The sequence below is a fragment of the Eleginops maclovinus genome, chromosome 8 (assembly GCF_036324505.1).
Source record: "Eleginops maclovinus isolate JMC-PN-2008 ecotype Puerto Natales chromosome 8, JC_Emac_rtc_rv5, whole genome shotgun sequence".
NCBI classification, from domain to species: Eukaryota; Metazoa; Chordata; class Actinopteri; order Perciformes; family Eleginopidae; genus Eleginops; species Eleginops maclovinus.
In genome coordinates, this window is record NC_086356.1 from 19,922,985 (window position 1) to 19,936,559 (window position 13,575).

General features: G+C 38.8%; 1 protein-coding gene across 1 annotated transcript in view; it reads left to right on the plus strand.

The window, feature by feature from the left end:
* kcnt1a (potassium sodium-activated channel subfamily T member 1a) overlaps positions 1-13,575 on the plus strand; it is a 42,289-nt gene that overhangs the window by 6,932 nt on the left and 21,782 nt on the right. The window contains exons 3-9 of the mRNA XM_063888828.1: positions 8,773-8,852; positions 9,924-10,071; positions 10,327-10,374; positions 10,657-10,705; positions 11,222-11,281; positions 11,666-11,740; positions 12,439-12,522. Coding sequence (XP_063744898.1) covers positions 8,773-8,852; positions 9,924-10,071; positions 10,327-10,374; positions 10,657-10,705; positions 11,222-11,281; positions 11,666-11,740; positions 12,439-12,522 — 544 coding nt within the window. The remainder of the gene's footprint in view (positions 1-8,772; positions 8,853-9,923; positions 10,072-10,326; positions 10,375-10,656; positions 10,706-11,221; positions 11,282-11,665; positions 11,741-12,438; positions 12,523-13,575) is intronic.

The window sequence follows — 13,575 nt, forward strand, 5'->3', positions numbered from 1 at the left end:
AACCACCACTCCGGTTCAGATCAGTGGGGCCGTTCCTCCCAATCACACCCCTCCAAGTGTCTCCTTCCCCCCCAGAGAGGTGACATTCCACGTCCCCAAAGCCAGCTTCTGTCACCTGAGTCTGGTCCGTCGAGACCCTCTCCTTTCACTGCCACCCTTCTGGCAGCGCACCCAACCCCATCGCTGTTTCTCGTAGGTGGTGGGCCCGGCCAGGTTCCGTGGCAAGCCCAGCCACCAGACGCTCGCCGACGAGTCCTCCTTCTGGGCCTGGCACCAGAAGGGGACCTTGGGCTTCCTCCGGGCCGGGTATCCTCGCTTTCACGTGTATTTTTCATGAGGTCTTTTGAACCAATCTTAGTCTGGCCCCTTACTTGAGATCAATTTGCCATGGGAGACCCTACCAGGAACACAAGTTTCCAGAAAACACAGCCCCCAGGTTCATCGGGGCACACAAACCTCTCCACCACGATAAGGTGCTGGTTCTCGGAAAGGCTAATTCACTATAAGAATTTTAAATCAGTAGCCGTATTCAGATTTTCTTTAGATATGCTTCTTATTTTTCATCCTGAGATCTAAAAAACGGCATCCTGAGCTCTTCTGCTAAAATTAATTTTAAAGAAAAGAAAAAGAGGCAAAAGCTGTGTGCTTTTTTTCTGTTTTCCTAGCAGAAAAAGAGTGCCTAAATTGAACAATCTCGAGGAGTTTGCAATATGCTCATAAGTGCGTCCCCTTGATATATTTATTGTGTATTTAAGCTGCCAGAGGACAGTGATGATCAAATGCAATTTGAGATGTGATTACAGCAGCATAAAACCTTTGAGACAGCAGTGTGTTTTTGTAATGTTTGCGAGGGATAACAACACGCTCTGCAATCGCTTTCAGGGAAATCCTTTCACCTTGCAACAGCCACTGTCTTAGCCTCGATAAAGCCGTCTACATTCCCGGCTCCTACTCAGACACAAGCTCGTCTGTCCCCGGTAGATAGTGTGGTTGGAGGTGACGGATGTCCAGTGGACAGCCTGCAGGCTTCTGTGCGTCTGTGAACTCCCTAATGTCATTGAACACATCTTGCCAGGATCATCAATCACTCAGAGCTTCCTCCTTCAGTGTCAGACGTGCGTGAGAAGAAAAACTAATAAGCATGTGTACACAATTTTAAAGTCAGATTTCTCTGAGGCTCATTTGTAAATGTTCATGTTTTCATCCATTTTCTGTCACCTTCTGTCCAGTAGACTTTGTTTATTTATTTACTTCTTCCAACATCCACAGCTAAGTGAAGTCTCCCTGAGCATAACTCAGTTATACATCAGGGCCTAGTTTTACATGCTATAGTACTTTTCTGTCAATTGACTAGAGGGTAAACTATAAGGGCTTCAACTATTTATCATCACATGCAAAACCCAAACTAATTTGACCTAAAAAGTAACAAATCCTCACACCTGAAAAAGCTGTTACAGCGTAAAGTTGATCATTTCTGCTTAAAAATAACACAAATCAATAAGAGATTAACTTCTGTTGATCTACTAATAGAGTGACAACATTATTACAGCTTGATATGTTTAATATAGTCAAACTGTCATTCTCATTTGATGTGTTCTACTCTCGCTCATTTCTACTTTTACATTCCTCCACTGTCATCCATTCTTCTGCTACCTTCTGTTCATTTTACTTTGTTTATCTCTAATTAGATGTCTCTATCCCCCCCTGCAGTCTCTCTGAGCCTAATTTAGCCTTGTATGAATGCATCACGCAGGAATGAAAATGTCACGTATTTTACAGATAGTAGTTATGGCATTAGGGTCTTCCCACCCATGTGAGTTGGAAAGCAGCATTGAATGGCTCCATCAGTGTGGGCGAATGGGGGGGGGGTCAAGTGGAGTGTGGCCTCTTCTGTATTTTCAAAAACCTCTGACTCATACAGGAGATCATCTATAAATTACTACTTTAGACTTTTCAAATTAAGAGCAGACAGAGAGGTGGAAGGCAGACAGGAAGGGAGGAAAGCCTCCTAAGTTATTTGAGAATTTTCTTTTATGTTCTCTCAGATCTTTTCATGTATCCACTAAGTTCCTATACAGATGCACTTCGCTGAGAATACTGACTCGTGATTTGACATCAAATAAAGGTTAATCACAACAACGAAACCAAAAATCAAATATGTAAACAATAATATATTTAAAGTTCCCATGTTCGTCTATATACATATTATATTTACACACGTCCCTACATGTGCAGACATACAGTAAGCAGAACTGAAAATCAACCAGAGTGCAGTGAAGAGAGGGTTCAGGATCCGTGTTCTGGTGCTTAAAGCATTACAGTGGTATTTTAGTTTTGGTTTTTGCAAAATCCAATCCATTTCCTCCATCTATTATCAGCTGTGTAATTGTACGTGTTATCCTTTCCATAGTGTACATTTGATTGATCAGACCCGCCCATGTGTGTTTGTGGCTTGTAATGTTTGGCCCCAGTCATGTGGTATTTCTAAATATAGCATTTGTCTTGTTCTTCCATTATGTTTAAAGGACTCAGAGCAAGGAGATTATCTGAAATTAAAAGAAGATCTCTGTTTCTGTCAGATGAGATGCTCGAACTTCAGCACAGCCTCTAATCTTGACAGCAGAGTGAAACAGAAAGACAGACTGAGGTTTAATTCACAAACACTTTACATTCTGACACGCTGCAGCTGATGATGCCTGACACTGTTTCGGCTTAATTATATATTTATATGAATAATAAAAAACACACATCAGAGTTTATTTGCCACTGATTTGATGGGAACATTCCTCCAGAGTGTCACAGTGTTACAGCTTCCATCAGGAGCTGACGCCGCACCATCATCATTATTTAGGGGTTATTCCTGCCATTGCAACGTTGCTGTGGCAACACAGAGAGAAAAGGAGAGAGATTGTGTACTGTTCTAAAAATATTCCAATATGCACTTCAGTCCTCAAAATAAATCAATAACCAAACACGTGCTTCTGGTTTGAGATCTCTTTCAAAATCAGATTCTCCTTGCGTTTGGAGAGTTTGGATTGTTTTCTTCTGAAGTAGAGGAAGCAGAGCTGTGGGGAGGCGCGCTGCCAAGGAGCTCACACAGAGTTGAGATTAGAGAGACTGCACGACGCAGCGAGGTGTCCTGCTCTATGGATCCGAGGATTGTCATCCCCACCTGGGGAAGTCCCACCGTGGGGACGTGGAGGTCGGAACTGTTTGCCGCTGAAGCCGGGCAGAGGTAGGGCCACATGGAGTCTGCATATGACTGTGTATGATAGATAGAGTTTTGGTGCTGTGTGTGTGAAAGGGGAAGCCAGGGTTGCACATCGTAAGAAGATTTTATAGATTAGTTTTTAGATTAGACCTGTTTTAATTACGTAATGCATGTGCAGATTGAGTAAGCAACGTGGGCTGGCAGTAGCGGTTTGATAAGCGCGCCTAAACGCACAGAAATGTCTGTGTTATATAAGTGAGCTGGCAGCTTGTTATTGACTGTGTTCATGGACACCACGGTCGGGGGGGGGTTTCTTTAATAATGTAATCCATTACAATCACTAGTTACCTGTCATCAAATATAATCAGTAACCTAATCTGAGTGTCAAAATACAAAATTAATGTAATCTGATTACTTTGTTACTTTTGGATTACCTCAATAAAAACAAACAGATACATAACAATTGGATGTGTTTTTACTTAAGTTTATGTAACAATGTGACCTTAGAAAACAAATACCAAGATATTACAAAATGTAGAAACACTAATAGTTTACACATTTTTTAGATTAATACATTAATCAAAAGCAAACTGTATTTTTGTTTAATAAATCAGGTGTCCACCTGCTGCATTAAAAAGTAAATGTATTTAAAATAAAGAAGAATTAAATCAGCCTAAATACAAGCCATAAACAAAATTCATTAATCTGTACGTCTACCCATAATATATTGTTCTTTATGTAACAGTAATCTAATCACTTATTTTGTATGTAATTGGAATCAAATACAGTTACCTTCTTTTGTATCCTGATTACCTAATACAGTTAAATGTAATCCGTTTCTACTGTAACGTATTGATAGTCATTATCGATGCACAGTAAACATATTTCTTAAGGTGTCAGAAAGAAAGAGTGAAATGCCCCTCACGATGTGTAAGTTGATTTATTGAAATGACTTTTTGTGTTTCAAACAAAGATCTGTAATGTTTTAGAAGAGTAATACAACCAGGACATTTTCTGATGATTGACTAATACATTACAAATACTCTGCTGTTTTCCTTCAATTTATCATGAACAGTATGTGTCAGGGTTGGGGAAATAGGAACCAAGTGCAGTAAATCAATGGGAGGCAGGTAGGGGTCCAAACATCAAGCAAGCTTTATTCAAAAAGGTGTTGACGAAAACACTAAGCAAGGGGAATACAGGACACGAAAAACACTTATGTAGCACTTACTACAAATATTAAAAGAGAGTTGTTGTTGTTGTTACCAGAAACTAGGTTCGTAGGAAGAGCAGTAATTGGTTAAAATAATAATTAGCAAGAGAACAGAGAAAACACCACAGACCAAAAGATAAGTTTAGAATTGCCGGCTTTATCAAAAAAGGAAAATAGAAGTAGAAGAAGTATTATTTAGAAAATGGTACCTTTAAGACATTACACATACAAAACATACAACACAGGAAAAACCATTTGCATAAATGGTTTTTGATTCAAAGAAGAATCTGAGTTTTACTCAGTTACCCTTTAAGTAAAGAAAACTATTTTGAATTCTTAATATCTAGTTAACTTAAACTCAGTCAGTTTCAGTAATTTAGCTAGTATCTCAGTTGAGCTCTTATAAGTGTTCTAGTATTAGTTTGTTATCCAGTTAGTTTGCAGTTATTTGGTATAACTAGTTCTTTAATTTTCCATCTTGATTATTAATCAACTTAGGCCTATTTTAGTTAATTAAATCAGAAGCATTTGGTATTACCCTCTATCAGTAGGTTATTACAACCGAGAACATAGGGCATCTTACTAAGCCCACAAGAGAAAGTTAACACCAGTAAATGCAGTATCAATCAACCTTACAGTTAAACACATTCACAGTATGCACATAAATATCAACACAAAATGGTTAACTGTATCAATGTCCATTAAATCAATTCCTTAGTGCTAAACAGTCCTTTGGCGAGAGAAAGGGAGAAAGTTCCCTTTCACACAGCAGCGCGGAGCAGTCCACGCACTGCTCACGTGATCCAGAGGGGAGAAGTATGGCGGCTACTACTGGCACAGTCTTACCGCAGTTGGTGATTGATTCTCGGCAGGGAAAGGAAGGGAAAGGCTGAAGCACCCGGCCCCTCACTACGATGTCCGCTCTCCTCGAATAGGAGAAAAGATGTTTCTTTCGACGTACAAACACAGTTCAACGTTGCTCCTTCCTCGGGTGGCTCGCCATCCAATGTCGTTGACCACGCGCTGGATGCGTGATCTTCAAAAGCAAACTGTATCTCCGCGAATCTCCTCAGTAACTCAAAAACTAAAACGCTAAACAAAACCACAGTCTATCGACATAGACAGAAGGGTAAACAAAACACTCACAGCAAGAAAATAAATCGTCAAATACACTTAGATTTCTTAGCTCTAATATCTTCTTACCGGAGCTACTCTCAAGCGTGACTTCACCTGTTCTTGCTTCCTCGATTCTCCTGAGAATCTTCCGGAAGAGAATGACTATCAGCACTGTGATTAGCTGATAGATATGACCTTTCAACTTCAACCAATGATAAAATAAATTACCAAAACCATGAAATAATGTTTTTAATCCTATTTATCTGTTTAAGATGTTTTTAATATCAATAAAGTAAATTATTTGAAATGATGAAATTCTGTTTGATATTTATTCTTATTTATTAACTATTTAATAACCATGTCTATTTTCACCTGGGTTACACTTAGCTTGACACATGAAGGGTCACAGGAACAGGCAGGTATCATGGACAAGATCAGTTGGGAATCAACGACAACCGAACAACAGACAAAAGGGAAACAGGGACTAAACACACATGGGTAATCACAAGACAAGAGACAGCTGGAAGGGGGAGGAGAAACACAGGGGCAACAGGTGAACACAATGAAACTAAACATGACACAAGAAAACATTTCAAAATAAAATAGGAAACAGACAATAAACAAGGATCATGACAATGTGGTATATATAAAAAGTCAACCTTCACATTGACAACAAAATGTTGATAATTCAGTTTCCCAAACTAGTGATTTTTCAGCATTTCTTTTTCAAAATTAATTAGTACATTGGAAAAAGTTGCTTAATAGTAATAATAAAATATTTGATGAGGATTATCCCATGCAAAACTCAAATATCCCTCTTAAATTGGATGTAGAGAAGCTACTTATCTATATAGTGTAATGAAGATGGAATGAGGTAAAGTTGGGTCATTTCTGCATAAAAAAGTCAAGTAAAATGATTACCTTAAACTTGTTTGAAATCATGCCAAATAAATATGTTCACTTTCACAGTCAAATCCCTGGTTTCATTGTAGTGGTATGTGTTCAGGTTTCAGGGTTGATGAACACCTCCAGATTTGATCTGATACAGCAGTTCCGATCCAGAGCTGCGAGGAGATTTCCCCTGAGAAACTTCTGCAGAGTTATTCATTTCCAAAGACACAATCAGTCCCAAAGCGCCTAATCACCAGGATGTGAAACTGAAGTATGACTAATGTCAGACCTTCTCTGCCAGTAATTGTGTGCTCAGCAGGAATTAAAGGTCATTAGTTGCACAGTTATGCTTGTGTGGGTGGGTGGAAGGGTGAGACAGAGAGCATCTGCAGGACCCTCATGAGTGACGTCAGCTCTCAGGTGAAGAGCCTTTCTCTAACCGGCTGGTTTTTACATATTTTTGTTTGTTTGTCTGTTTCATGCATGTTGTCTTGTGTAGCTGCATCATGGTGCAGACATGATAAAGCTAAGACAGGGAATGGACCGGTTTGCGTCAAACACCTACAATGCCTCTGTCCTTCCACTGTGCAGCGATCAGCCACACGCTGACATCTGTGATCTGTGCAGTGGCAGCCTCATATGATTTCAACCTGCCTCAGATTATAATAATAATAATAATAATAATAATAATAATAATAATGCATGTTATTGATAGGGCGCTTCAGAAACTCAAAGACACTTTACAGAGTAGAAATTCATGAAAACATAATTAAAACAACACACTTCAAATATACAAAACACAACAATAATTTCAAGATTAAAAGCAGATCTGAAAAGGTGAGTTTTGATTTATGATGAACATAGTGAGAGAGGTGCAAACAAGGGTGTGTTTGGGGAGTGAGCTCCAGAGGGAGGGGGCAGCGATGGTGAAGGCTCTGTCCCCCCAGGTCTGGAGCTCGTCCTTTGTGGAAGTGAGAGGATTTTGAGGAGCAGAGGCTGCAGGAAGGAGTGTGGTGCTGGAGCAGGTCTGTGAGGTAGGAAGGGGCCTAGTGATGAAGGGCTTTGTGGTTGAGGAGAAGGATCTTGAAGTAGATGTGTTGGGGGACGGGGAGCCAGTGGAGATTCTGCAGTGAGTGGATGTGGTCACAGGAGCAGGTGTGGGTGAGGACACGGGCGGCAGAGTTTTAGATGTACTGGAGATAATTGAGGAGTCTGGATGCTGTACCAAAGAGGATGCTGTTGCAGTAGTCTAGTCTGGATGAGATGAATGCATGGAGGAGGGCTTCAGCAGCAGAGAAGGAGAGTGATGGAAGGAGACGGGATATCTTTTTGAGATGGAAGAAGCTGGTTTTGGTGATGTGCTTGATATGGTTTTCATAAGAAAGGTTGCTGTCGAAAATGACTACGAGGTCGCGGATGTGAGGGGAGGAGGACAGAGTGGAATCGTCAATCGAGAGGAAGAGATTGTTATTGTTTTTGGTAAGGGATTTGGGACCGGTGATGACCATGTCAGATTTATCACAGATGAGATTAAGGAAGTTGTTTTGCATCCAGGATTTCAGGGAGGCAGTTGGTGAGAGTGGAGAAGCTTGAAGTGGTGATGGAGTTTGTTGAGATGTAAAGTTGGACATTGTCAGTGAGGAGTGGAAGTGGAGACCATGGCAGCATATGATGTAACCAGGGGCGAAGGGGTATATGATGAAGAGGAGAGGACCAAGCACCGAACCCTGGGGGAAGCCTCTTGTTTTTAATATGCATATTTGTCTTTATTTAATTACACTTGCATATGTAAGGAATCAATAATGCTGTAAAAATAGAAATGAATGATACCAGTAATTAAAATTTGAGGTAAAATGGTGAACACACAAAAGGAAAATATTTTATCACTCAGTATGATCGGCCCATTATTAAATGTTAAAACAAAAAATGTATTAAAATGAGGTTGCCGTTTTGAAAAGTGATTGATTCACATTTACATTTCTGAAAAATCCAAAGTAAAAAAGCTTAAATGATCAACTTAAAAACTGAAGTGCAAATGTTTATAGATATATGCAGTCAAAAAGAAATGTTATCAAGCTATCAGCACTACACACATTTTTTTACAATATTATTTTACTTTACAATTATTATGAATCATTTGCAGCTTTATCCACTAAAATATTCATAATGTATTTAAAGTTTTGGTGAAATGATCCTCATCAGCTGCTCTTTGTCTCCTTTAGTTACGCTGTGTGTCCTATAGTCACCCGTCTTGTAATTGGGAACACAATCAGAGACAGATAATCACCAAACTCTCCTCTGATTTTTTATGAATTTCCCTTTCCTTTTTCCTCTCTGTCAGGGTGCAGGTGGAGTTTTATGTGAACGAAAACACCTTCAAGGAGCGCCTGAAGCTTTTCTTCATCAAAAACCAAAGATCAAGTAAGTGTATGGTGCAAAACATCTTCACACATCTATGAGTTTCATAATGGAAAGGGTGAATTAAAGGTCACCAAAATAACAAATACAGACTCATTGCTTCCTAATGAGACCCACTTGCATATAGAAAAACAAGTTCAATGCTTAGCAACCACATATTTAAAGAGAAATACATGAGTCGCAATAAATAGCATTTTTGCTGCAGCACTGTCACCTTCACCTTCTACATTTATTTATTAAAAACTAATGCAGAGGCATGCAGACATTCATGCAGATCAATGTGGAATGCAAATCATTTCAAGAGTCATAGCAGGAGAGTAAAAGAGGCTCTTAAGACTCTTTTGAAAAGGAGTCAAGCGATTATACTGCGCTAATATTTTCAGGGATTGTATTCCAGAGTTCTGGTGCAGCTTCTTACCAAAAGCTTCTTAGAAAGCCCTGTCTCCAAAACTTTAGGACGAGATTATACGTATTGAAAGGCCAGGCAGGGATTTCAACTCAAACAGCAGAATGTTGTGAAGAAGGAGCTACATGCATAAATGCTATTGATGTTTTTGTCTGTATGTTGAACGTTTTATGAGTCTCTTTCACTTGTTGCAAGCATTCAACAGTAACATGGTTGATACCGAAACAGAGGGGTTTGCAATAATTGAATTTTCTGGATTTTAGTGCATGGATTTTCTATCCTGGACGAGGTGAAGCTATATTTGAAATCTTTGGTAACATTTTAATACATTTGTTTTTTCGATAGGGTGATGTGATTGAATAGCTAGAAATCTGAAATCTTTATGACTCCAGCAGCCGAGGAAACAACTTTTTCTTAATCTTTAAACAATAACAAGGTCCTGATGTCATTGGATATAATTCAGAGCTCGAATACGTTTTATTTGATTTCTTTGTTAACCTTTCTATCAATAGAAAATCATGTTGAATTGAGTATTGTTCAATGCTGACTGATATTATTCCAAGGGTCTGGTGTTATTGAGGTACTGTTTCTGGAGGAGTGTGTTGGGTGAACCAAAAGCAGTATTTGTGAGTATTTGATTGGATAATGTGTCCCTGTCTCATCCTTAGGCCTCCGTATCCGTGTGTTCAACTTCTCCCTGAAGCTGCTCACCTGCCTGCTGTACATTATCCGGGTGGTGACTGATAACCCGGGTCAGGGCGCCGGCACCAGCCACAGCGCAGGACAACAGAACGCTAACAGTGGCAACGTCAAATGGTTTGTCCATGTGTAACAGAAGCACTAACGTACAGCACTAATGATAGACTCAAAGATAGATAACATGTGAAACAATGGCACACAGGGATTTGAAAAGAGATCAGTAAAAGAAATAGTAAATGCTTTTAGAAATTACTCATCCATCAAGCAACCTTTCTTGAAATAAATGTATTTTAGTAAGCCTTTATTTATTTTTGTTAAGCATCAAAAGGTCAGAGGACTTCAATTTATTTTCTATTTCTCACTTTCCTGCAGTGTTGACTGCCAGTGGAACGGATCAGTGCAGGACAGAGAGATTAACTGGTAAGCAGCAGGAGGTGTGATCACTGTTCATTCAGGGTCAAACTAAAAGAAAGTATTATGTAGCCTATGGTGAAAGCAACATATTCTGTGAGTGTCTTACAGCTCTTCTCCTGTAGCAGCTAATTACTTCACTTGGCCTGAGATTAACTTTGCACATGTTCATCTGACAAACTGTCACATGTTTTACTCTCTTATTGAATCTCTAATATTTATCGATGATAAAGCATTTCTTGACTTATATAGGTCATTTGTTGATAATAAAAGGGTTGCTCTGTTTGACAGGGAGTTGATCTTCTGGGTGGATAGAAAAGTTCCTGTCTGGGCCATTCAAGTGAGTCATCACATGATATATAAAAATATATACTTTATATTTTAAAGAGGCCATATTATGTTTTGGGGATTTTCCCTTCCCTGCAGTGTGTTCAATAGGTTTGTGTGCATGTAAATGGTCTGACAAGCCCCCCCCCCCCCCCCACCTCAAACGCCTCCATTTGACACCTTTGTGTAATTCCATAACATAGTGACATCACTGTGTAACACTCGCACTTCTATTGGCTGGCGCTCCAACACATTTTATGTGATAGGCTAATGTGCGGGAAATCTTTAAGAGGGTGAAAAGAGGAGCTGCAGCACAGGCAGTATGAGAAACATAAAGAGATTTCTGAACATCAAAGCTTGGAGACATGTCCCAGGAGAGACGCTACATACTGATATGAAAATGTACACACTCTAAACAACAAACACTTTGATTGACAAGTGCTTGACAACATTGTGGGTTTCTTTCTTTTTAAAATGATTATTTTGTTAACAATTGATCAGCTTGTGTTCCTGTTTTTTTCTTGCGCAGGTGATTGTAGCCATCATTAGTTTTCTGGAGACTATGTTACTGATGTATCTGAGCTACAAGGTAACACACACACACACACACACACACACACACACACACACACACACACACACACACACACACACACACACACACACACACACATACACACACACAGACTTCATGCATGTCATTAATACAGCCCGTCGATGCAATGAGTCACTTCCAGTCTGAGAGATTGACAGATAATAAGTGGCGTAATTATCCCAGGACTTTTGTCACGGCTACATTAAGGACAGGTGTAATTACAGGATCTGCTGGAGGTGAAGAATTAAGTGTTCGTGCAAAGTGACAGACTACAATTAAGACCCGCATCTCTGCAGTGACTCACTCTCGGTCCATTGTGTGCCTACAGGTTAAAACTGTTATAATCTCTGCTCATGCTTTTATTTTATTTCATTATAGGGGAACATTTGGGAGCAGATCTTCCAGGTGTCCTTTCTTCTGGAGATGATTAACACAGTTCCCTTCATCATCACGGTAATGCTTCTGCCACTCTCTGACAATCATTATCTCTAATAACCTCCAACACTGCAAACAACGGTAATGAAAGCACTCTTTTTTTGTACTTTTTCATTATTTCTTTAATGTAAGCATTTAAGAAATGAAGACAAGTATTATTGAGGGTCAGATTTACATCGATGGACACTGGAAAGTGAAGAATAAAAATCTTTATAGTAAGAAAATAGAAACGATTCACGCTATCCCTCCTAGCAAAAGGGCCAAAGTGCGTGGCTCTTGTGAACATGCCACCGCTTGCATTTTCTTTTTGTTTAATATGTTATTTTTGGCATTATTCTAGTCTTTTGCTGATGTAACATTGTACATTTCCCCATCGTGGGACAGAAAAGAGAAGACTTGTTGATTGATTTGTAAATTATTTGCATTATTTCTCTCAGTACCATACTTCTGTTAGATTTTTGTATTATTTGTCCTTACCCTTCAGTCTTCAACTCCACATTTCTTGTACACATGTAATAGTTAGAAACTGCAGACTGCATCAACGTTATTTTGGGTGCCAAATTTAAGTTAAGAGCATTGAAGCTTTCACCTTGAAGCATATAAACCACGATGCATACAGCCGTTTCTGTGCAGCTTTTACTGTGTGGTTGCAGAACTATTGAAATGATACTGAATAATACGTCACACTTTGAGTTGAAATGTGTTTTTATCCCAAGATCTTCTGGCCCTCGATCAGAAACATCTTCATCCCTGTGTTTCTCAACTGCTGGCTGGCTAAGTGTGCTTTGGAGAACATGATCGTGAGTGAGAACATTTACTTCATTGTTTTGGTTAATGGATACATTTTTAACCAACATTTTAATGATATAGTAATACTGCAGCTGCTGTTGACAACAACCACTACTTATTTCTTGTACTTGAGTAAAGTAGCAGTACCAGAGTGTAGGAATACTCTGTCACAGTAAAAGTCCTGCATTCAAAATGTTCCTCCAGTGAAAGTAGAAAGTACTCTCATCTAAATGTACTTAAAGTAGCGACAGTAAAAGTAGTCATTGTTTGATTGGTCCATTTCAGAATAATATCTCTGATATGTTTTATAATGATTGATCATTAAAGTGTTCTCAGAGCTGGTAAAGGTGCAGCTAGTTTGAATGGCTTTGTATACTGCAGGGTAGCTGCTGGATTTACTGCAGGTGAATTAAAGTCTGATTTAAGGGCTGATTATATTTACCATCATTAATCTAGATCTGTAAACTAACTGAAGGGATTAAATAAATGTAATGGAGTAAAAGTACAGCATTAACCTCTGAACTGTAGCAAGAAGGATTAATATTATTGTTCTGTCATTCATCATCCAAGAGCAGCAACATACATTAAGTGTTACCTCACGTGAGTATTGAAGTACATTTACTTTGCTTGAGTGTTTCAATAAAGTGGTACTTTACACATAAAAGTTTTTGTCACTTTTCAGAGTAAGATTAATAAGAAGAGCATAAGAACCACTTGCAAACTTTAAACATATTGCATCTCTAAAGATTAAACGAGTCAATGTACATATACCATGTGAAATAATCCAATATAGTGTATTATAAAAAGTCAATAAAAAAAATATTTATGTTAAAGAAAGATTTCTGTCAACAGAATTGAAATGTTGCTTGACCGAACAATATCAAACATCTAATCTAAAGTCATAGATATAATTTATATTAGATGTATTATATGTAATAGCATATCCACCACTAGTAGGGCATTTAAGAGAGTCCTGGAAGAAATGATCCACAACAAAAAAAGATCAATATGTTTCCTCAACATTTTAAATCTCTTGATTTGTTCTTGCAGTTCCCACAAAGGTC